Genomic DNA, 22242 nt, shown 5'->3' on the forward strand with positions numbered 1-22242 from the left:
GGACCGCATTTAGAAATTAGTGACAATAAAGAAACAAAACGTGAAATAACAAGCTTTTCAATCGCGGATAAATTGGAGGTGTACTTACAGTGATTCGTTTACGAAATGGGGATAATCACGCAGAAAGCTGCTGTTGCAGGAGTCACTCAAGACAGGTGGCCGATTTGCGCCTGGGGTACATTTGATACCAACTGAACTCAAGAGCTAAAGTCACGTCGGACAAGCGCTAGGCAGGCAGCGCCCAATAAGGGAATGCTATTGTTGAACGGCGATTGCTGGGATGGGTATCGTTCTATCAGACTTGCAACCGCGCGGTTCGATTTACGCTATCGTTCGTATTTGGAGGCGTCAGAGAAGGTAGGATCAATGGTATAGCGACGTGGTTCTATAATGTTGTCCCAAGTTCAGTTGAAGCTACTAGAAATGACTGCTTGGTTGCTTATCTGAACATGTTTACGCGTTGATTCACAATACCAACTTGTCAGCGCGGCTGCGCCTTTACTGCAGGTTAATAAAATAACGATCTATAGCTGATCGGCGCAATATCCCTTGCGTGTCCAAGGAAAGGAGAATTAAGGCAAGATTGAGACTTGCCGACATACAAGAGCAGATGCAGCATTCCGGCGTTTGCAGTGAGGCGTCACCCTGCTTGAATAACTCACTATGTAGGCTCCTCGACCAGCTGCAACCCCATCCACAAGCCCAAGGAATCGTCGTTTGCGTTGTTGTGGTGGCAGCGAACAACTACTGCCTAATGACCGACCGTGATGCCAAGAGACACTGGCTGCTCGACCTAGGAGAAAAAGACATGGTTGAGTGATGCTGATGCTAGGTTTGTTTCTTGACTTGAGACCCATCATACTAATACCTGCTACTAGTTCCCCTGCCGACCATGTTATGCGACTTCTTAGACCATTAAAATGTGGTGAGACACGGAAAAGCATATCTCTTCCCGTCGTGGTGAGTGGGGGAATGGTGCATTCTCGTGAGTGCTGGCCAATGACCTCCAACGCCTGACTCCACAGTACGGCAGGCCGCTGGATAATGTTATAGCATTCAAGTCACTATATGGTCTTATGAGATGGGGATCCACCTCTGCTACAGCGGGTTGGATACTCCTTCAGTTGCGGCCCCTGTCTTCTGAGGTTCGGGAAGTAACGATAGTCTCCCTGTCTTCCAGAGACAGCATTGGCAACCACAACTTGGAACAGCCATTTCTTCCTGCTTTCTGATCGGAATGGCATGCCTTGCAGGGTCTCTTTACCGGTATTCTTCTGGGTTCTATCAGGGAAACAAGGTATTCTATCTAGGGATTGAATTCCGTATCTGAATCACGCCCGCTCTAGGATGCGACCTTTGCTAAGGGAGCCTAGCCTGTAAACCCATTGGCGGGAGTGCTGTGCCAGCGGATAGTTGCGCACGGGTGTCAAACTCGAGCTTGTCGTCAATATTCGTTTACAATTATGTCAGTACGCAACTCGCGATAGCATTACTTGAAACGAACTGCAACTCTAACAATATGGCAGGGTTCTACATCGATCCGCACGAAGTGCGGGAATCTAGTGGAGCCCGCGGAAAAGGTCTTCAGCGCCTGCAAGCTTTGCGACTTTTTCAATTATGGTTATGTCGAGCAGACAATCCTAGATGGCACCGTCACATCTACGTATACTCTAGTCCTGGGAGGAGAGTTCCCCAATTCAGCCTAGGCTCCTCGCCTGGTATGCCTCGGTTATACCAGTAAGGCTATAGTGCTGTACGTATGGCATGAATTGGACATTGTATGTTGACCGCAGATGGGGCGACGAATGCAATATACTTCCCGTGTGATCTAGCCTTGAAAAGCTGGCTGATGCAGTGAAATTCCAGGTTGGCGCTAGAGTCTCGTCCTTGACGGCTCTAGAAAGCCAACACTTACATAGTGCGAACAAGCTTACCTTTTTCTAGCGTATTTGTGATGTATAATTATAAGAGAACTGTACTGAACTATGTGTCGTGTAGACAGGTCCTAGAGCTTAACAGAGTGTCGCACAACCTATTCATACGCCAAAGGACCGAGACAATGGATGAAATTCTTGAGCTTTGTCAGACAAATTGGTCGCCAACAAGGCCAAGACACGTACTATCGTGCATGCTACCCTTCTTTGTTTTTGAAGGATCTGCAAGACATGATCCTGCACATACTCCATAGGCTGAGCACTTTACACAGGGGACAGTGTGTAACAGATCAGGGTGTGGACACAGCCATAGCGATCGCGGCTGACCTGCGTTGCGCTCTCGACTCGCTCAGGATGAGAAAGTACAAAAGTAACTAAACTTGGAAGGATTTTCTGTAGGCAGTAGGTCATTCCCAGATTCATTCCACTGGCAGGGGTCAAGTATTGAAGAAACACTTGTTCACAACGCAGAAGGTTGTTCCTATATCTGCGTGTCTGTCGGCGGTGCTTTCTCCTCTGTTTACGCTTCAGTCAGGGGTTGACCCATGACATTCAATATACATGGACGAAGCCAAGCGAGGAAACAGCGGCTTGCATACCAAAATAAACCTGCTCGATACTTTGAGAAATTGAAGGACATGAAAGCAAAGAAACCTATTATATAGTAAAATTGCACAGTACCCTTGCAATCTATGGATAAGAACAAATACTGTGCGCTCTCAGATTTGATAATCATACCCTCATTTCGGTAGACACATCAGAATACAAGAGCCATCTAGCGCCACTGACGGTTCGTTGTTGAAGGAAAGAAGATTAGGTAGCAACAATCCAAATGTAATCGCACAATGGACCGAGTGACCGCACGACCGACGGTCCCAGGACGAGCAATGAGCCGAGCATTAATTTTGGCAAAGACCCCCCGCTGGTACAAATCCGCGGAAGGAAGGTTTCTGGCAAGGCCCTAAATGCTCTAGCTCCTAGTCCTCAAATTGTGGGGGCCACCGCCTGTCCAATTACTGTTTCGCCTGGAGTAATGAGTCCGGATCAGCCGAACAACGTCAAGATGATATTGGCTACTCGCAGCATCCATAGCATCTACCCCGTCGTTGTCCATCATGTCGGTTAGAACCCGGTCGTCCTCCAGCAGCCGCTGCACAATTCGAGCCTGACCCGCCCGGGCCGCCCACCATAACGCAGTGCGTCCCCACCTGTCGGCGCCATTCCGGTCGGTCTGCCAGATTTCTAACAGACGCGCAACCACGTCCACATGTCCTTGGTGAGCGGCCATGGAGAGAGCAGAATCCCCTAGGTAGGTCCGGATATTGACATCCAGCCGCGGGACGCAATCCAGCAACCGCATGGCTACATCGGAATGACCTCGCGTAATTGCGACCAGGAGCGGAGACAAATAAGAGCCCCATCCCTAATTGACATCAATATCTCCACACTGCAGCAGGCGCTCCACGACCTGGATATGTCCTTGCGAAGCAGCTGACCACAGCGGTGGCTGTTCGTTTCGATTTTCTGCATTCACCTACACGTCAGATCGACCCAGCAGGAGCTCCACCATTGGCAAGTTACCTGCGTGGGACGCACAGCTCAGTGGAGTGCGGCCGCAGTCGTCCGTAATATTGGGGTTGAGAGCTGTCTGGGCCAACAACCGCTGCACGGTCTGCGTCGTATTGCAGTTGACCGCATGATGGAGCGGTGTTGATATCTCAGGCTGAGTCCGAAATCGACATACAGCATTGACGGTGACGTTTGGCTCTTCCAGTAACTTCAAAGCCACGTTATAGTGACCGTGTCGCGTGGCATACCACAGCGGGGTGCAGCCGTACCTATCCTCGACGTTGATATCAATGTTGGGCTTAGTCAGGAGTAGATCGGCCACTGCCAAATGCCCTTTCCAGGCGGCTTCATGCAAGGCGGTCGACTCCCGTTGGTCTCGCGCGTTCACGTCGAGCTGCTCGTTGCTCAATAGCACCTGGACGACTGGATTAGTGCCCTTTGTCCGCGGCGCGGTGTAATGGCGTTCGTCCTTCTAAACCCACCTCATTCACGCACCAACCACAGCTGAGGAATAAGTGCACTATCTCTGTACTGGATGTTTCATGGGATGAACATACTGAGAACGATAGAGCAAAGGAAGGAAACGACGGTAAGTTCTGGTCGGAATTTTCGTCTTTCCTCGACCTGAGGCCAGCAACGACATGTACGTTAGAAGCTGATGCTCCGCCAAATGTCTTCGGAACTTCCGCTTTGCAGAGTGATTGTGTCATGCCCCACCCGTAGGACGAGGCAGTCAAGGAAAATTAAGTCATGGTGATTGACTGCGCAATAAATGCCCTATAACTCGGCAGCATATCCCCATTCGTATTCAGACTTCCCTGCTGCAGGGTTGATTGTCGTCCTTGCGTTTCCAGAGCGAACTATTACTTCTGTGATGCGAAGAGATGGATATGGGTGTTTATCACTCAGATGAAAACCACATACTGGACAAGGAATAGATCTGAGCATGTTTCCTCATTGTCTGTTTGACTGGTGGTTTTCGAAAAGCTTGCGCTCAAAATTGGCTGTTATGGCGATCGGACAAATATGGTACTTTGCAATAATCGCGCTAGACAAGCCCTTTGTAACTTCTTTTGGCATCGGAAAACATGATCCTGGTAGGAAGTCTTTGAGAGCACAGCTCCTGGACATTTCATGTACTAGTATGCAGAAAGCGCAGTCACGGCCCCCTTAAAGAGCGACAAAAAACCAAATCGAACCTCTCTTGCTGTTTCAGCGAATCCCTGGTACGGTCTCTGGTGAGCCAATTACATGTAATAGGTAATCAGAGAGCTCAGACGAGTACACTCAACTTGAATTGAAAAGTCGCTTAAAAGTCTGGCTCTGCTATATATCCGGATTCTAATATCACATCTAATCGAAGTGGCGATCTCTCTCAGAATAATGGCTTGGCAGCTGAATGCATTTCGGTGTAGATAAAACGCTCACACAGTGCAGGTTTGCTGATTTGCATTACACACATACATGCATACAATCCAGCTTATCAAACAACAAACCCATTATTCATCTACGGTACAAACTCTACTACAACTGTCAAGTATATTAAGCAGTCTTCAGGGAAATTACCCCATATAACGCACTGCAGAAAATGTAAATTATGGAGGATGGGAAAGAGACTTGAGGGACGGGACGCGATCCATACCATACCCACACCAAACATTACAACCCCGCGAACAAAAGATCCACATCCACCGTCAACAAGGCAGCGAGACGACCATTGGAGGTTGGAAAGAAAGAAAGAGAGAGAGGTGTTTGTTTGTGCCACCAGACTAAATTACTCCGACCCGACCGCGGCTGTCAATCCCTCCCGGATTCTCCGTCTGTATGAGAGTGGAGCCCGAGGGATGGAGCCCGGTATGGTACTGTCACTCCCGTGACGATTCCCACTAACGTTAGGTAATAGACTGGACTGGGAGACCATCTAATTGTAGCTAGAAGCCCGTGAGGGACAAGGCAAACCGGTTACACAGGCTTGATGCCATTGGCACCACATTGATAACTAACTCATTGAGTTCACGTTGCGTGAATGATCTGTCGTCGAACAACATATGTGCCCATTGACAACTATGCAGACAGTAAGATTTTTGCTTTGGTGAACAGCAAGGAAGGGATGGAAAACAAATCCAGACAAAACAAATGCCCCAGCCAACTCCACGCGCTTTAATGAGAGTCACGCGAGTAGATATGACCAATGATAGATGGCTATAACAATGCACTTTCAGGAAGAGACGGGGATTGAACACAAAACAAAGGAGTATCTCGGTGGTATCGTCGCTTATGTAGAAATGAAACTGGAAGGGAAACGATCCAGTCACGCTAAAAGAGTGCGCCAGCAATGCTGTATGTGCGTCGCCATGGTACATCTATTGACGAAGGCGTTTAATGCGAAAAGCAGTCAAATCGATCGATTCCACCGACTGCGCACTATCATCCACCTCGATGGTGTCCATCTTCGACAGAGACTGCCTGTCAGCCTCAATGGTAGTAGCCGCGGATTCCACAATCGGTATTTTTCTCTTGTCCTCCTCTACCGTCTGGTCCTCTGGCTGTACTGCTTTCAGACGACGGACCTCATTGGTAGCCAGGTCTAAAAGGCTCTTGAATTTGCCTTCTACGCTGGTCAAATCCGTCGAACAATCTCCGGACCGGAGAAACTGATATGCAGCTGTCTCACACACCCCGTGAGCCAGTTCCAGCTGCTTCTCCGCCATATCGAATGGCGACTCTTTAGATATTTCCCGAGCGCGAGGCATCGGAGGGCCCCGGTTGCGGGCTCTGCGGATGCTAGATAGCACATCATCTTTGCCAGAGTCCAAGGGGGATAGTGAAGGGGCCAAGCTATTCATTCTTGAGCTTCTGTCCAGCATCTTGCTGCGATACCCCGGCAATGGCAGCTGAGACATTCTGCCTTTTCGGATGTTGTTGCGAGCTGTCCCAATATGGCACACCATTTCCTCCAGCACGTGTTGTGTGTGCCCGTCATAATGGATGGTGAGGTTGCTGCGCGTACTGACAAGCGGGTCCCTGTCCCTGGCTTCCATGGAGGGCGCATCTTCAGCACCACGTTTACGAGGGTTCACATTCGCTTGGTGTTGGGAGGTATCAGGCGTGGTGACGGTGGTATGTATTGCCGCTGCGGAGGATTGGGGCCGTGTTTCTGTTTCGGGGGCCGATGAGTGCAGGTCCTTGTTGCGAATGGAGCCGACAGAGCTGTTCTTGCGACGGCGCGGTCTCACAGTAACATGTCTTCTGTACGCCTCAGCGTATTCTGCGTGTTTTGCAGCGGTATAGGCGGATAGTTCCGCAAGTCCATCGATCCAGGAGGGAATATTCTCGGTGAGGTGGGTGAAGGCCCCCAGGGCGTCCATTTGAGCAAGCATGATGTGATTCAGTGTGAGGAGAGGGAGAACATTTGCTTTGTAGGCCGGATTTGTACTTCCGGGCGGAAAATTAGGTGTGGGGGTTGGTGATCCACTAAGCCCACTTTAGAATTTCCAGCCGTCTCGGTCGCCAGCAAGGAAAAAGCAGTAAGAACGGTTTTATGACAGATTGGGTTATGGGACAGAGTAGCGAATCCGTTTCGTCGTGGATTCGTGAACAGCCGATGGGCGGTGGTTGTGAGAACAAAGGTGTAGGGATTCAGGAACCTACGACTGTTCCATGGGTCGGGAACTGCTCACGAGAGCGGTATCGAGCTAGTGGGCGAGATGAGGAAAATTAAGGTACCGGGGAAGAAGAAGAATGAACAATGAAAGAGCAGAGGTGACTGACACTAGGGGTCGAACCACAATCAGGAGGTGGAAAGAAGGGGGGAAGGAAACGAGGGCAGAAGATAGAAGCAATGGAAGGGGAAGTGAGTTGGATGTGAAGGAGCTGACAGGACAGAAGGGAAAGAATACTATTACTATTACTGCGAGGGTGAGTAACGTCCCCGAAAGTGAAGCCCGAAGCGTGGGTCTGAGCCATGCAGCAGAATGCATTACCGTAATATTTCAGCCCGCCCTTTCACATGACGACGGACCAGGGGGGTTACCAGTACTAAATAGATAGTAGTAAGCAATGCTCGGTATTGTTATTAAAATTTCTCGATATGCTTCCATTGACAACACTCCCTCTTCCCACGCCTTTGTTATTGTTCGCTTTGTCATTGTTCGGGGGCCTTCGATTGGTTCCAGGCTGGTTGTCTTACGAGAAGAAGAGTTGTTGTGCGACGACACCCAAAGTACAAGCTCGGTGTTCCCCAAATTGGTTACTAAGTCCTTGCTAACAAAACACCAGACCAGCGGTGAGCGTTTCTATACTCTGTATCTTACTGTCGTGAGGGAGAACCCAGATCATAATAAGCATCATAAGGTGATTGTCACAACTGCGTATACCGATTGCCAACCACTACTTTCGGTACCAACAATGGTCAACAGAATGACTGAAGCAGCCCTTGGAATAACTATCCAGAACGTGCAACCCGTGTAGAAGGACGTACTCACAAACGCGTGGGAATCTCTACACTTGCCCCGCAGTTCTATGCTGCAGGTGCCAGATCCGAGACGGTCCCGACTAAGCCTGTACGAGGCACTGAGAGCATTAAGAATTCAAAGCAATATTAGCTCCCAGGCGGAAGATATGGCAGATACCCGGAGAAATGTCCTTCTAAATCCAGGATGTAGCTTGATCCGCGGGAAAGGACTTGAGTCTCTATGTCGAAGCCCGCAAAATCCAATGGCTTACATCGACAAGCTTTATGAACGATGCAGGCTCATTCCCCACCATTTCGAGAGAGTTCCCGAGACACTACTATTGTTCAGTCTCACTGCACCGCAATTTATTGTATGCCTCAGAAATCATAAGGGTATACCTGTTTGTCACTTACATTCACTTAATTTCACATCTAAAGCAGCTCGTAGTAAACATATAGATCCTCTGTGTCCGGACTGTGATTTCTACCATCTATCCACCACCGAACTTTGTTGGCTGTAGCAAACATGGCCAACACACGTTCAGGAAAAGATACTTCAAAAACCACTGGTGTTCACAAAAAGACCAATGCTCGAAAGACCAATGAAAAAGATGAAATGGCCGCCCAGAAAAAGAAGAATTGAAGACCAGTGAAAACAGCGCCAGCAGGAGTTCGAGGTCCTCATCTCACGGGCCATCCAAGCGGAAGTCACGGGGATTGACCAACACCAGCAGAACGGAGTCGCTGAACGAGCGCACAAGGCGATTTACGATCGGGTTGGCCCTACGCTCGCGCATGCGGGGCTACCACCGAAATTCTGGCCAGAAATTGCGCGAACCGTAGCCTTCCTGTCCAATCGGTCGCCCTCATCCAAACTCAACATGACTCCATATCAAGCGTGGTACGGTGACAAGCCGGACCTATCACGACTCCGAGTGATCGGATCCAAAGGGGAGTACTTGATTAACCCCAAACTGAGGAAGAAGCTCACAGGGCCAAGGACAAGGCCATGCATCCTACTAGGCTACGAGGGAAATACCAACTACCGTATCCTGCTGGAAGACGGACGAATCGTTGGGACCCCAAACGCTGAATTTCATGAAGTCCTTGAAGCTCCTTCCACACAGACCAGAGAAGATGTGGTGGCCAGACAAGACGGCTTACCTGCGGTAACGGCTGCTGCCGCAGGGGGGAGTGAGACGGTGGGACTAATAAACCAACCGTCGGTAGGCATACGGCAAGCATCCGTGCCCGCCCTGGGCGCCAATTGTCGATGGCACCACCAGAACAGGCCCTACCTAAGTCGAGCAAACATATCTCGCACACACTGCCTCGACCGAGTAACGATAACTCACGAGGGCTAAACCAGTCGAGTAACGAAGACTCGCAAACACCAGCGTCGTCTCAATCGAGTGACGAAGACTCGCAGCCACCCGTTGCTGTACAGGGAGATAGGACCTTGTCGCCCACAAGGAGTGACGATACCTTTGGACCATTCGCAGATGATCCACAAGACATCATCCAGAGGAATGAGTCACCAACCGGCGGCGACCAGCAACAAGGCGACGCTCACCAAGGTCAAGACCTAGGAGAATGGCAACGATATCCAGAACTCCAACGTGACCACCCAATTCATACGGTGCCACAAGAAGCACTAGAAAACCATCCTGAACTCAAAATTCGCGCTCCGCAGGCCACACTAGACACATTTAGTGATAGAGAAGAAGAGCTTGCGTTAATGAATATACCCAAAGAAAACATCATCCCAACGTTCTTAACAGTGGCTGCAAAGGAAACAGAACCTTTTGAGCCAAGTACCCTGCATCAAGCGAAAAATGACGCGAGCTGGCTCGAATGGGAAAGAGCAATGCTTGAAGAAGTGAACTCGCTCCACCAAAACAAAACGTGGGAGCTCGCTGATCCTCCCACAGATCGGCGGATTCTCAGCGGAAAATGGGTCTTCAAAGTCAAACAAGGACCGCATGGCGAAGTCATTCGCTACAAATGCCGATGGGTAGTGAGAGGCTTTACACAAGAAGAGGGGATCGACTATGAAGAAACATTCGCCTCAGTGGTCAAGCCAATGAGCTACAAAGCTCTATTCGCAATCGCGGCGGCCCTAGATCTCAAGATCGAGCAGATGGATGTCAAAACGGCATTCCTGTATGTGTACATAGACCACGAGATCTACGCCGAACAGCCTCACCACATGAGCGACGGCACATCTAAGGTCTGCAAACTTCGAAAGGCACTGTATGGCCTCAAACAAGCTCCTCGGATTTGGTACCAGACCCTTACAAATTTCCTTCGGAACCTCGGCTTCGAGCCGATCAGCACTGATCTTGGGATCTTCATCCGGAGCAATATGTACATCGCGGTGTACGTCGACGATCTTCTGATCGTGGGGCCAAGCACTGCAGAAATAAAGAAGATCAAGCGGAGCCTCCGAAACCGCTTCCAAATGACAGATCTAGGACCATGCAGTTACTATCTCGGAATGTCCGTTCAGCGAGACCGTCAAAACAGGACGCTATACCTCAATCAAGAAGCGTATATTGACAAGGTCGCTCACCAATTTGTAATCAGCAACGGCGCTCCTGTCGGCACACCAATAGAAACCTCACCACTTCCCGAGAACAGTCCAGGATATGACTGTCCTCCAAACCAAAGAGTCACATACCAACGCATTGTCGGGTTTCAAATGTACACCATGCTTGGAACTAGAGGGGACGTCGCGTATGCCGTCTCAATGGCGAGCAGGTATCTGGCAAATCCCGGACCGCAACACATGAAACTCGCCCGACGCATCGCGCGATACCTCAACGGCACAAAAACCCTCCGGCTCACGTACAAGGGTCAACCCCAGATGCTGAAAGGCTTTACAGACGCAGACTGGGGTGGATGTCGCGACACCAGACGTTCAACAGCTGGATATCTCTTCAATATCGGGAGTGGAGCAATCAGTTGGCAATCGAAGCGCCAAAGCGTTGTTGCCCTCTCAACTTGTGAGGCTGAATTTCTAGGCCAGACACAAGCAATCAAAGAAGCAACCTGGCTGAGAAGACTTCTCAATGAGTTGAACATGAGCCAAGGTAAAGCCGCCACGATCATTTGCGGTGACAACCAAGGAGCCATCGCCCTGTCTTCGAACCCGCAATATCATTCCCGCACGAAGCATATGGAAATCCAACGCAAATGGCAAGGAGAGGTCCAAGACCTTGGAACAGTGGAGCTGAAATACATCCCAACCATAAAGCAAACGACTGTACAGTACCGAGATGATGAGATTTTCTCCCATCTAGTGTGTCATTAACTGAGTCGGTAAAACTGGTGTCTCACTTGGCGAAGCGTATGTCATCGCGATCGCGGTACAGGCTGACGACTGTATTGGAATTCGCGGAACGACTTGCCGAAGGTTGTTGGCAAGCTGCCGACACGCGACGCGCGCGCGGGACGGGCCGAAACACGAACCCCCGAAGCCCCCGACCGCGACGAACGCGAAGAATCACCACCACGGCTACGACCCAAACGAGTCACCAGACCACCGAATAATTATGCCCGAGAACAGGAAGAGGAAGCTACAAGATATGCGTTGGGCAGTCAAGTTGAACGCCGAGGGAGAGGCAGACCAAAGACCCGCAATGAAACCGCAGCAGAGCGCGTTGACAGCTCAGAGGACGAAATAGAAACCGGCAACAGCAACCCGCACACGACTGAACTGCTCGCAGAGTTAGTCAAGTTACGAAGAGAAATCAAGAGAAGGGATGAGACCCACAGAGAAGAATTAAGGGAAGTTAAAACTCAGTTTACGGAAGCTCTTTCTGGAATGCAACAGGAACTAGCGGAGCTGCGTAATGAGTTGGCCACATCCCAAACCAACCATGACGAGACACATCGCGAAATCCAATCCCTACGTACCTCTATAACCACCCCTGATCCTACGAACAACCTGTCCTACGCAGATGTCGCCCGCACTCCTCCAACGAGCCAGCCAAGCAACATACGGACTCTTTCTTCGTTTAACACGACACAGACCACCCTCACCGATACATTATATTGCACGATAGATACCTCGAAGATGGCAGACAATGAAAACGATAGAGCGTCCGCAGGCCCAATTAGGGCAGCAGTGGAGAACGAGATCCGGGCAATGGAGAACCACACTAACTGGCGCTGTCGCGCGGTTACGGTGGACCCAAAGAACACCAACCGGATCCGAATTGCTTGCCGAGATGAAGCTGAACACCAGCTGGTTAAGAAAGCTGCAGAAGCAACAATTGGCGCAGGAGCCCGGGTGCTCCGCGACGACCTCTACCCAATTAAAGTCGACAGTGTCAGGAAGGCAGCGGTGCTAGACGAAAATAACGAGGTCAGGGTAGGAGCCGCAGCAGCTTTCAGCGAGGAGAATGAAGCCACCGTTGCCAAGATCGCATGGCTCAGCAGAAAGGAAAGTGCGAAGGCCTATGGTCAATGGTGGTGTACCTGACCAAAGGCACCGATGCACGAAGGCTCCTGGCCGAGGGGTTCTTCCACGCTGGGGGAGAATCTGGCGTTACCAGCGCCTTTGGACATCGACCACGACCGACACAATGCTACAGCTGCCAAGAGATCGGACATAAGGCATTCCAATGCAACAACGCCCAGAAGTGCGCGAAATGCGCCAAGGAAGGCCACCGCCACAGCATCTGCAACGAGACGGTCCTCAAGTGCGTTCCGTGCGGAGGCCCACATTAATTAGTACAGCAGAAATTGCCGGAAGTTCTATCCCGTGCAACATGAATAACACGCTCCGAATAATTCAGCTAAATGTCAGGAAACAGGGAGCAGTACATGACAGCTTAATGAACGACGAAGAAATTCAGAATGCAGCGGCAATAGCAATCCAAGAACCTCAAGCGAGAAGAATTAACGGCCGACTCTTGACAACTCCGATGGGACATCACAAATGGACGAAGATGGTCCCCTCCGCATGGAGGGAAGGCAGATGGGCAATCCGGAGCATGCTTTGGGTAGGAAAGGACGTGGAAGCGGAGCAAGTGCCGATTGAATCCCGGATCTGACAGCGGCGGTCATCCGGCTTCCCGAGCGATTGATTTTCATGGCATCAGTCTATGCGGAAGGGGGAGATGCCTAAGCCTTGCGTGATACTTGCAGTAGCCTACGCAAGGCAATTACCAAGGTAAGGCGAGGTACAGGCGCAGTGGTGGAAGTTCTGATCGTGGGGGACTTCAACCGACATGATCAACTTTGGGGAGGAGACGATGTCTTTGGAGAGACAGGGCGAAGCGGATCCAATCATTGACCTTATGAGTGAATTTGCTCTCAGAAGTCTACTAAAACGAGGCACAAAAACATGGCAGGGTGGAGACTCCGAGTCAACTATCGACCTCGTCCTTGCCTCGGAAAATCTGACGGGTTCCATGGTCAAGTGTGCAGTACATGGGACAGAGCACGGCTCCGACCATCGCGCAATCGGGACCGCGTTTGACGTTCCGGTTCCGGTTTCCAAACAGCAGGAGCGACTGCTGCTCAAGAACGCACCATGGAAGGAGATTAGTGCCAGAATTGCAGGAAGCCTGAGCAGCACGCCGTCTGATGGTACGGTGCAGCAGAGAACCGACTGATTAATGGCCGCGGTGTTGGAGGCGGTGCATGCCTTGACCCCAAAGGCTAGACCGTCACCTTACGCAAAGAGGTGGTGGACGACGGACTTGACACAACTCCGCGATATCTACAAATACTGGAGAAACCACGCCCGCTCGGAGCGGCGGGCAGGACGAATCACATCACAACTAGAAGAGACAGCTAAAAATGCAGCGAAGCAATACCATGATGCCATCCGGCAGCAAAAGAAAAGCACTGGAAGGAGTTCCTTGCAGACAACAACAACATATGGAAGGCCGCCAAGTACCTGAAGTCTGGAGACGATACAGCATTCGGGAAGGTACCACAGCTCATCCGTGCAGATGGAACCACCACCACCGATCACAAGGAACAAGCAGAAGAGCTTCTGGCTAAATTCTTTCCTCCTTTACCAAACGACATTGAGGAAGAAGGAGCCAGGCCGCAAAGAGCACCTGTGGAGATGCCTGCCATCACCATGGAGGAAGTAGAGCGACAACTATTCAAAGCAAAATCATGGAAGGCACCGGGAGAAGATGGCTTACCAGCGATAGTTTGGAAGATGACCTGGCCCGTGGTTAAACACAGGGTTCTTGACCTGTTCCAGGCGTCGCTGGAAGAGGGCACGCTACCAAGTCAGTGGAGACATGCAAAAATCATACCACTCAAAAAGCCAAACAAAAAAGACTACACCATTGCGAAAGCTTGGAGGCCGATTTCACTTCTCGCGACACTGGGCAAGGTCTTAGAATCAGTGGTGGCAGAAAGGATCTCACACGCAGTGGGAACGTACGGCCTACTCCCAACCAGTCACTTTGGAGCCCGAAAACAGCGATCAGCAGAACAGGCACTCCTGCTCCTGCAAGAGCAAATCTACACGGCCTGGCGTGGCCGTCGGGTCCTGAGCTTGATCAGCTTCGATGTCAAAGGAGCCTACAATGGGGTCTGCAAAGAACGACTACTCCAGAGGATGAAAGCGCGAGGCATACCAGAAAGTCTGATCCGGTGGGTCGAGGCCTTCTGCTCGGAACGAACAGCGACCATCCAAATCAATGGGCAAGGGTCTGAGGTACAAAGCCTACCACAGGCTGGACTACCGCAGGGCTCTCCCCTATCACCGATCCTGTTCCTTTTCTTCAACGCAGACCTCGTGCAACGACAGATCGACAGCCGCGGCGGAGCGATTGCTTTCGTGGATGACTTCACCGCGTGGGTGACCGGGCCAACTGCGCAGAGCAACCGGGAAGGTATTAAGGCAATTATTAATAAAGCTCTTGACTGGGAGAGGAGGAGTGGAGCGGCGTTTGAAGCAGACAAAACTGCCATTATACACTTCACCCCCAAAGCACACAAATCAGAACAGGAGCCTTTCACCATCAAGGGACAAACCGTTGAGCCTAAAGACCACGTCAAGATCCTTGGGGTAGTGATGGACACTAGACTCAAATACAAGGCACACATAGCCAGGGCAGCGTCCAAGGGCCTAGAAGCAGCGATGGAGCTCAAACGACTCAAAGGCTTTTCTCCCTCAACAGCGCGGCAGTTGTTCACGTCAACTGTTGCCCCAATGGTGGACTATGCCTCTAATGTCTGGATGCACGCTTTTAAGGATAAGGCCAGCGGGCCCATTAACCGGGTTCAACGGGTTGGAGCTCAAGCAATAGTGGGAACATTCCTCACCGTCGCAACCAGTGTGGCGGAAGCAGAGGCTCACATTGCCTCGGCGCAGAGCCGGTTCTGGAAACGGGCAGTGAAGATGTGGACGGACATCCACACCCTACCAGAAACCAAGCCACTCCGCAGAAATACGGATCGTATCAGGAAATTCCGAAGATTCCACCCGCTCGCCGTTATATCAGGTAGCAGATGTGCTGAAAAACATCGAGATGGAAACACTGGAAACCATCAATCCATTTACATTAGCACCATGGGAGGAACGACTGCAGACCGATATTGGAGAAACCTCAGAGTCACCAGCAGAAGCCGGCGGATCTATGCAGATCGCAGTCAGCAGCTCGGCACGGAATGAGGTAGTGGGATTTGGCGGAGTTATTCAGAAGCAACCGCCCAAGTACAAGAAGCCGAGACTAAAGGCCTTCTCCGTCACACTGGGCGCAAGATCGGAGCAGAACCCATACTCGGGAGAGCTGGCAGCAATGGCACACGCATTAAAGACGCTACCAGTACTGAAATTGTACAGAATCACGCTGCTGACGAGCAACAAAGCGGCCGCACTTTCCCTGGGAAACCCGCGACAACAGTCGGGCCGGGGGCGCGTGTGCCTGATATACAAGCTGATCAGAAGACTGTGGAAAAACGGAAACAGGATCACAATCCGCTGGGTCTCCACAAGCGAGGGAAACAAACTGCTGAGCCTTGCTAAAGTGCAGGCCAGGGCAGCGACCCAAGAGGATCCCATGCCATACATACAGCTCCCCAGGATGAAATCAACCACTCTCAATAACGCACGATCCCAACAAGACACCAGCAAAGGCCTGCCCGAGAAAGTAGGCAAACACGTGAAAAGGGTGGATGCGGCCCTCCCAGGCAAGCACACTCGACTGCTGTATGATCGATTATCGTGCAAAGAAGCGAGCGTGCTGGCTCAGCTCCGGACGGGCATGGCAAGATTAAACGGATACCTCTACCGAATCAACGTTGCGGAAACCGATCAGTGTGAATGTGGACAAGCGAGAGAGACGGTAGAGCACTTTCTCTTTCGCTGTCGGAGATGGACGGCACATCGGACAGAAATGCTGCAATGCACCAACACTCACTGGGGCAACATATCCTTCTCCCTGGGCGGAAAGTCGCCCTCAGATAACCAAGACTGGACTCCAAACTTAGACTCAGTACGAGCGTCAATACGGTTTGCAATCGCCACTGGCCGACTCGACGTCGCTTAACCATATCGTTGAACACAAATCACCCACCCTTCCCGAACTAACCCACACCAACCACCTCGTGCCAGACATGGTAGACGCGCTTCAACTGCCGAAGATGGGATGTTGAACACTTGGAGAAGCGCCTTCAAGCCAGCCTACTAACAAAACTACTAACCCACGAGAATCTCCTACAATACTGATAGACGGCACGACATATGCTAAACGTGAAACTGTACGGGCTAGAAGGAGACATGGCACCCGATAGGAAATGTACTAGTAGATTAGCGATAGTTGCCCTTTCGGCTCAGCCGCCGGGCGTTAATAAATTGTTTGTTTTGTATATCCAGGGCTGCCGCAATGGCCGGACAATAGTTGAGTCTTGGTTGCGTTACCTGTTTAAGTTTTGACTCTCTCCTGCATACCTGGTTGATCACGTCGGGTATTTAGTTCAATACTATAGTATGAATGCCTTAGAATTAGACCAATGCTACAAAGTTGTCAAGCGCTCACAGAGTATGTCAATATCTAAGAGAGTTTGTTAAGCCTGAGAAACCTAGCGCTTGTGAAACTGTCCGAACCCGATACGCAAGAGCTGCGAGTTCGTCAAGTCAGGCTGACGTAGCAAAGCTCGTGTCGTCAATAATGTTTTCATTGGCCTGTCACAGTATGTGGCTGCTGTAAATACTGGGAGCTTCCAAGTACAACAATGGCTCTTATGCCAGGCGGTGGGGCTCCTGGATTACTAATCTACGGCAACAACTAACGTAATCGGACAACGAACCGCCGGTGATCCTCACCGCTTCAAACCTCTACAACACGCAATATCCAACCTTGCTTAATTCATTCAAATTTGAAGCTATTCAGACGTATGGAGGGTCTTTCTAGAGATAAAAGGCTAGAGCTTGCTGCGAGGCCTTGAGGTCAATTTTCCTCTAAGCAAGCGTGTGCTGCAGCATTTGATGTCAAGATAAGCACTCTGAAGGGACGGTTGAAAGGAGTCAAACCCCGTACTCAAATAGAGGCGAATCTGCGAAAGTTATCTAATAATGATGAGTTGGTGTTGAAGCGCAGGGTCCTTGAATTAGACTCACGAGGCTATCCGCTTACCATCGCAAAAGCACGACATCTTGCAGAGATCCTTCTATCGTCAAAATTGAAGTCAGAAAACACCAAAAACAACGCTTATATCAGTGATCGCTGGGTCAATCGATTCATCCAACGTCATCAGACTGAATTGAAGTCGAGATACACTCAACGGTTTGATTATCAACGTGCAAAATGCGAGGATCCCAGTATCATATGTCGGTGGTTCGAATTAGTTAAGAATACTATACAAATATATGGGATTCTTGAATACGATACTTATAACATGGATGAAACGGGATTTCAAATGGGAATAGCTTCAACTGCAAAGGTTGTCTGTGGTGCTGAATCTCGCGGAACCAACGCAAGATCTATACAACCCGGGAATCGTGAATGGGTTACTTCGATCGTTACAATCAGTGCAGCAGGGGTCGTACTACCTCCGCATATTATCTTTGCAGGCAAGATGCAGCAGGAGAAGTGGTTTGAAGCTATTCCCGATGACTGGCGGATCAGTATTAGTGACAACGGATGGACGAATAATAATCTTGCTTATGACTGGCTTCAATACTTTGATGCATATACAGCATCAAAAACAGTGGGCCAGTATCGTCTTCTTATTCTTGATGGCCACGGAAGTCATTCAACTGTCGAATTTGATCAATTTTGCAAAGAAAGATTGATTATTCCTTTATACATGCCGCCTCATTCATCTCACAAGCTTCAACCGCTTGATGTCACTTGCTTTGCACCGCTAAAGATCCTGTACGGCCGTCGAATCAAAGATGCAGCTGATAAAGGCATCCACCATATACAGAAAGAAGAGTTTTTATATTATTATAAAAAGGTCTATCTCAAAGCCTTCAGTACAGCAAATATAAAGCAAGGCTTCGCTGCAACAGGTCTTTCGCCGTACAACCCGGAAAGAGTGCTTCAAAATCTTAAGATATCAAATCAAACACCTCCTCCACCTTCAACGTCATCATCTAATCAATCTATGTATCTCGGGAAAACGCCTTTAATTCTTTATCAAATGAATCATCAAAAAGCAGAGATTGAAGCACTGCAGAAACAGGATCATCATCACTTATTGCTGATCAAGCACTTGAAAAGGTGTATAAAGGTGCAGAAATGGCAATGCAGAATGCTGTACTGCTTCAGCAGGAGTTGAATTAACTCCGTGAAGTGAACCAATATAAAATGAACAAGAGAATGGCTTCAAAACGCTTTTTACAAGAAAGATGCACTTGAGATGGCCATACTGCACATCAAATTACTCAAGAAAAGAATGCTGAAGCTATACAGAAGCAGGCTACTCAAAGCACTCAACGCCGGCCACCCCGCTGCAGTAATTGCAATAGAGAAGGCCATAATCGCCTCAAATGTCCAGATAAAGTCAACACGTAGTTTAATTCTGTATATATTATCTGTATAGTGTTGAATTGCTTCATGTTGAATCGATCATTGCATCTTGGTGGGCGGGGCGGCCAACCGCCGGCGGCTCGTTGTCCCGGCGGTTCGTTGTCCGATTACGTTAATCGGCAAGCGAGTCGGCCACGTAAGCGAGTCGGCCACCCCATCGAAACTCGTCCGCACCTCTGAAAGTGATGTTATCTAAACAGCCATTACACCACCAAAAATGTCTAAATTATCAAAAGTCTTAGTGGAACAAGAGGGCAGACACTCTGCTTAGTGGTTGAAGCTATTCAGAAAGATATATAAAGTTTGTTTGTGAAGCTGCACGTGTTTATTAAGTTCCTTGATTAATATTTCAAGATCGTTTAAATAGACTTAAATTTTGCATGGATACTAGAGCCAACTCACATAAACTTCGATCCTCCAGGATTTCTGTGTTGGTGCATTCTAATCTAATGGAAATGCCTGTTGGCAAGAAAGCTCCAGGTACGGTGTCACCTTTACTGATGATTATTCCCGCGGCTCGGAGCTATGCGATGAAATGGAAGTCCGAAGCGCTACAGAGATTCCAGGTCTTTGAAGCATGGATACGCCGACAATTCGGGACCCGCACCAAGCGGTTTCTGTGCGACAACGGAAGAGAATATCTGGCCATCAGCACTTATCTCGAGTCCCAGGGCATAGAGTTTGACACATCTGCTCCGTACTGCAAGGGCCAGATTGGCCTGGCGGAGCGTACGAACCACACAATCCGGGAACGGATCAACACGCTCATGTATAATGCGAAACTTCCTCTAGTCTTTTGAACCGAGATCCTTGACACGGTCGTCTACCTGAAATTACGAGTGCCGGTATTGTTCCTGCAAAAGAAGACCTCCTATGAGGTTCGATACGGAAAGCCACCAAGCTTGTCCCATCTCCGCTGAATCGGCTCGTAAGCTTGGGTCCTGATTTCCAAAGAACAGAGGCCCAAATTAGGGTCCTGTATCCTCGAGTGCCGGCTGCTCGGGTACGGCGAACCGAATTAATATAAACTATACGAGGTCCATTCCGGACGGATCGTCTTTTCCCGTGATGTTGAGTCCAATGAGAGGACCCCCGTGGCGCCACACATCAAGGGCGAAGCCGGCAAAGACCTCCCAAGCAATGACCCTCCGTCGTTAGACCTTCCGAACATTCCGGCCGCTGCTGTGGACCTCAGTCCACCGAAACTGATATCGATAGTAATACTGTCAATCGTGCTGCCTTCTCAACCTCTACCAGAAGTAGACGAGCCAGAAGTGGGCGGTACTATACACGACACCGTTTCTTCTGGAACGACCAATCCCATAGTGTCTGAAGTGTAAGATATACCGGACCTAGGATACTTGTTCTTTAGGCGACGGCGGCAGCCGTCTCGGTGACTCCTCGAAGTGATGGGCAAGGTCTACTTTATATTATTGTTGTCGTCCTCAGACCGTGACCCACAGACTTTCCAAGAGGCTGTATCTGGTCTATATCATGTAGAATGGTGTGCGTCCATCCAGGGGGAATACAGCTCACATTTTGATGGTACATGGGAAAAAATCCTGCGAAAAGATGTTCCACCTGGACATCGGGCTATCGAGAGTAAATGGGTGTTCAAGACCAAAGCGAATGGAGTATGAAAATCCTGCCTGGTCATCAAGGGCTTTTGCCAGAGGACTGGAGTCGACTATCATGAGACGTTCGGGGCGGTCTCTTGAATGGACTCCGTCCGCTGTATCGTAGCCAGTGTTGTCCTAAAAAGCTGAAAATTTTACCAGTTCGACGCGGTGACAGCATTTCTTCACGGAGACATCGATACAGATATCTATATAGAGCTCCCAGAAGGCTTCCAGGAAGAAGGGTACGTCTGCCGTCTGCGATGATCTCTCTATGGCTTAAAACAAGCTCCCCGGATCTGGTATCGCTGTCTACGGCGAGTCCTAAAGGCGCATGGTTTCCTCATGGCATAATCCGACAACTGCGTCTTCTACAAGGAGAACTGTGTGGTCTGTGTCTATGTTGATGATTTCCTGCTGGCCGGAGTCAATGACCGAGAAATCTACCTTGCTAGAAGCGCTCTTGAATCGGAGTTCAAACTGAACAATCTAGGAACTCCACGATCTTCTTTTGGAATCCAATTCGATATTCATGATGATAGATCTGTTTCTCTGTATCAGTGACAGTATATCTAAAAGATCTTATCTGATTTCTGCATGGAGACTTGCCAGCTTAAGGGTACACCAATGATTCCCCAAAGCTCTCTGGACCCAAGTCTAGATGAGCGCAGACTTGACAACTCCTCTAGAGCCCGCTATAGCTCGGCTATCGGTGCATCGATGTATCTGATGATCGGAACCTGACTAGATATCGCGTTTATGGTAGCGACACTTAGTTGATTTGTGTCTCGACCGCAATTATATCACCAAGATGTGCTGCAGCGGCTGCTCCGCTACCTGAAGGTATCGCAGGATGCTTGCATCTTATGTTGAAAGGGAAATCTGATCAGCTATACGGATGCCGATTTCGGTGGATTGGTTATGACTGACCGGGCATACTCCACCTCCGGATATGTCTTTAAGCTTGCGGGAGGCCCCATCTCCTGGTCATCCAAGAAACAGGGAGAAGTCGCCACGTCCACTACTCATGCAGAGAATACCGGCCAGTATAATGCTATTTTAAATCTGCAGTGGCTGCGCATCTTCCTGGATAAAACCAAATTTTATCGGTCATTCTCCACAGACATTATAACATACAATTGATCTGCTATAGCCTTATCCAGGAATCCGGAGTTCTATAAATGAATCAATATTTCGATGTCAAGTTTCACTATCAGCGATTCGTATTGGATGCTGGAGAGATCAATATCCACTATGTTCCGACCAAGCAGCAGGCTGCAGACGGACTTACCAAATCTTTGGCGCCGAAGGAATTCGCAAATTTCTGTCAGTTAATCGGTCTGATAAGTATTGTTGAAGACCCAAAATAGAAGGCGTAATCGTACAGGGGCGCTCTTTCTACTTTTTCTCCCGAGCAGGGTTTTAGTGGTTTTACCGAGGCCTAGTTGATTCTCGCCAGTGCAGTATCAGCGTGCAAGCACGGTGATCCTGAGGGGCAATGTTGTGAATCGAGGCTCGACCAAGTAAACAACAGAGCTTGTACACGGAATTTATTCCGGATACAACCAGATTGATTTCCAATCAATCTGATATTCGTCTTGTATATAAATCCTCGAGTTTCCTGATGTGAATAGAATAATCAATATTCTTCTGAATTA

At 49.6% G+C, this 22242-nt stretch overlaps 5 protein-coding genes across 5 annotated transcripts; 3 read left to right on the top strand and 2 right to left on the bottom strand.

Moving 5' to 3' along the window:
- Positions 1-1463: 1463 nt before the first annotated feature.
- On the top strand, positions 1464-1706 carry BDQ94DRAFT_175551 (uncharacterized protein; the record flags this gene model as incomplete). The annotated part of the gene is made up of 2 exons (XM_026772523.1): positions 1464-1469; positions 1527-1706. 2 exons carry the CDS (start codon positions 1464-1466, stop codon positions 1704-1706), a joined length of 186 nt encoding a protein of 61 aa, XP_026620579.1.
- Positions 1707-2059: 353 nt separating this feature from the next.
- On the top strand, positions 2060-2312 carry BDQ94DRAFT_163537 (uncharacterized protein; the record flags this gene model as incomplete). Its single annotated transcript, XM_026769762.1, has 2 exons — positions 2060-2081; positions 2113-2312. 2 exons carry the CDS (start codon positions 2060-2062, stop codon positions 2310-2312), a joined length of 222 nt encoding a protein of 73 aa, XP_026620580.1.
- Positions 2313-2606: 294 nt separating this feature from the next.
- Positions 2607-3930, bottom strand: BDQ94DRAFT_153748 (ankyrin repeat domain-containing protein). The gene is made up of 3 exons (XM_026768183.1): positions 3475-3930; positions 3400-3441; positions 2607-3357 (listed from the first exon to the last, which is right to left on the bottom strand). The coding sequence occupies exons 1-3, from the start codon at positions 3502-3504 to the stop codon at positions 2905-2907; spliced, it is 525 nt and encodes a 174-aa protein (XP_026620581.1). The 5' UTR covers positions 3505-3930; the 3' UTR covers positions 2607-2904.
- Positions 3931-5030: 1100 nt separating this feature from the next.
- BDQ94DRAFT_112503 (uncharacterized protein) lies at positions 5031-5417 on the top strand. The gene has a single exon (XM_026763595.1). It carries the CDS (start codon positions 5108-5110, stop codon positions 5378-5380), a length of 273 nt encoding a protein of 90 aa, XP_026620582.1. The 5' UTR covers positions 5031-5107; the 3' UTR covers positions 5381-5417.
- Positions 5418-5567: 150 nt separating this feature from the next.
- BDQ94DRAFT_112504 (uncharacterized protein) lies at positions 5568-7346 on the bottom strand. The gene has a single exon (XM_026763596.1). It carries the CDS (start codon positions 6881-6883, stop codon positions 5867-5869), a length of 1017 nt encoding a protein of 338 aa, XP_026620583.1. The 5' UTR covers positions 6884-7346; the 3' UTR covers positions 5568-5866.
- Between the last annotated feature and the right edge of the window lie 14896 nt (positions 7347-22242).

Source organism: Aspergillus welwitschiae (genome assembly GCF_003344945.1).
Source record: "Aspergillus welwitschiae strain CBS 139.54b unplaced genomic scaffold BDQ94scaffold_57, whole genome shotgun sequence".
Classification (NCBI taxonomy): domain Eukaryota; kingdom Fungi; phylum Ascomycota; class Eurotiomycetes; order Eurotiales; family Aspergillaceae; genus Aspergillus; species Aspergillus welwitschiae.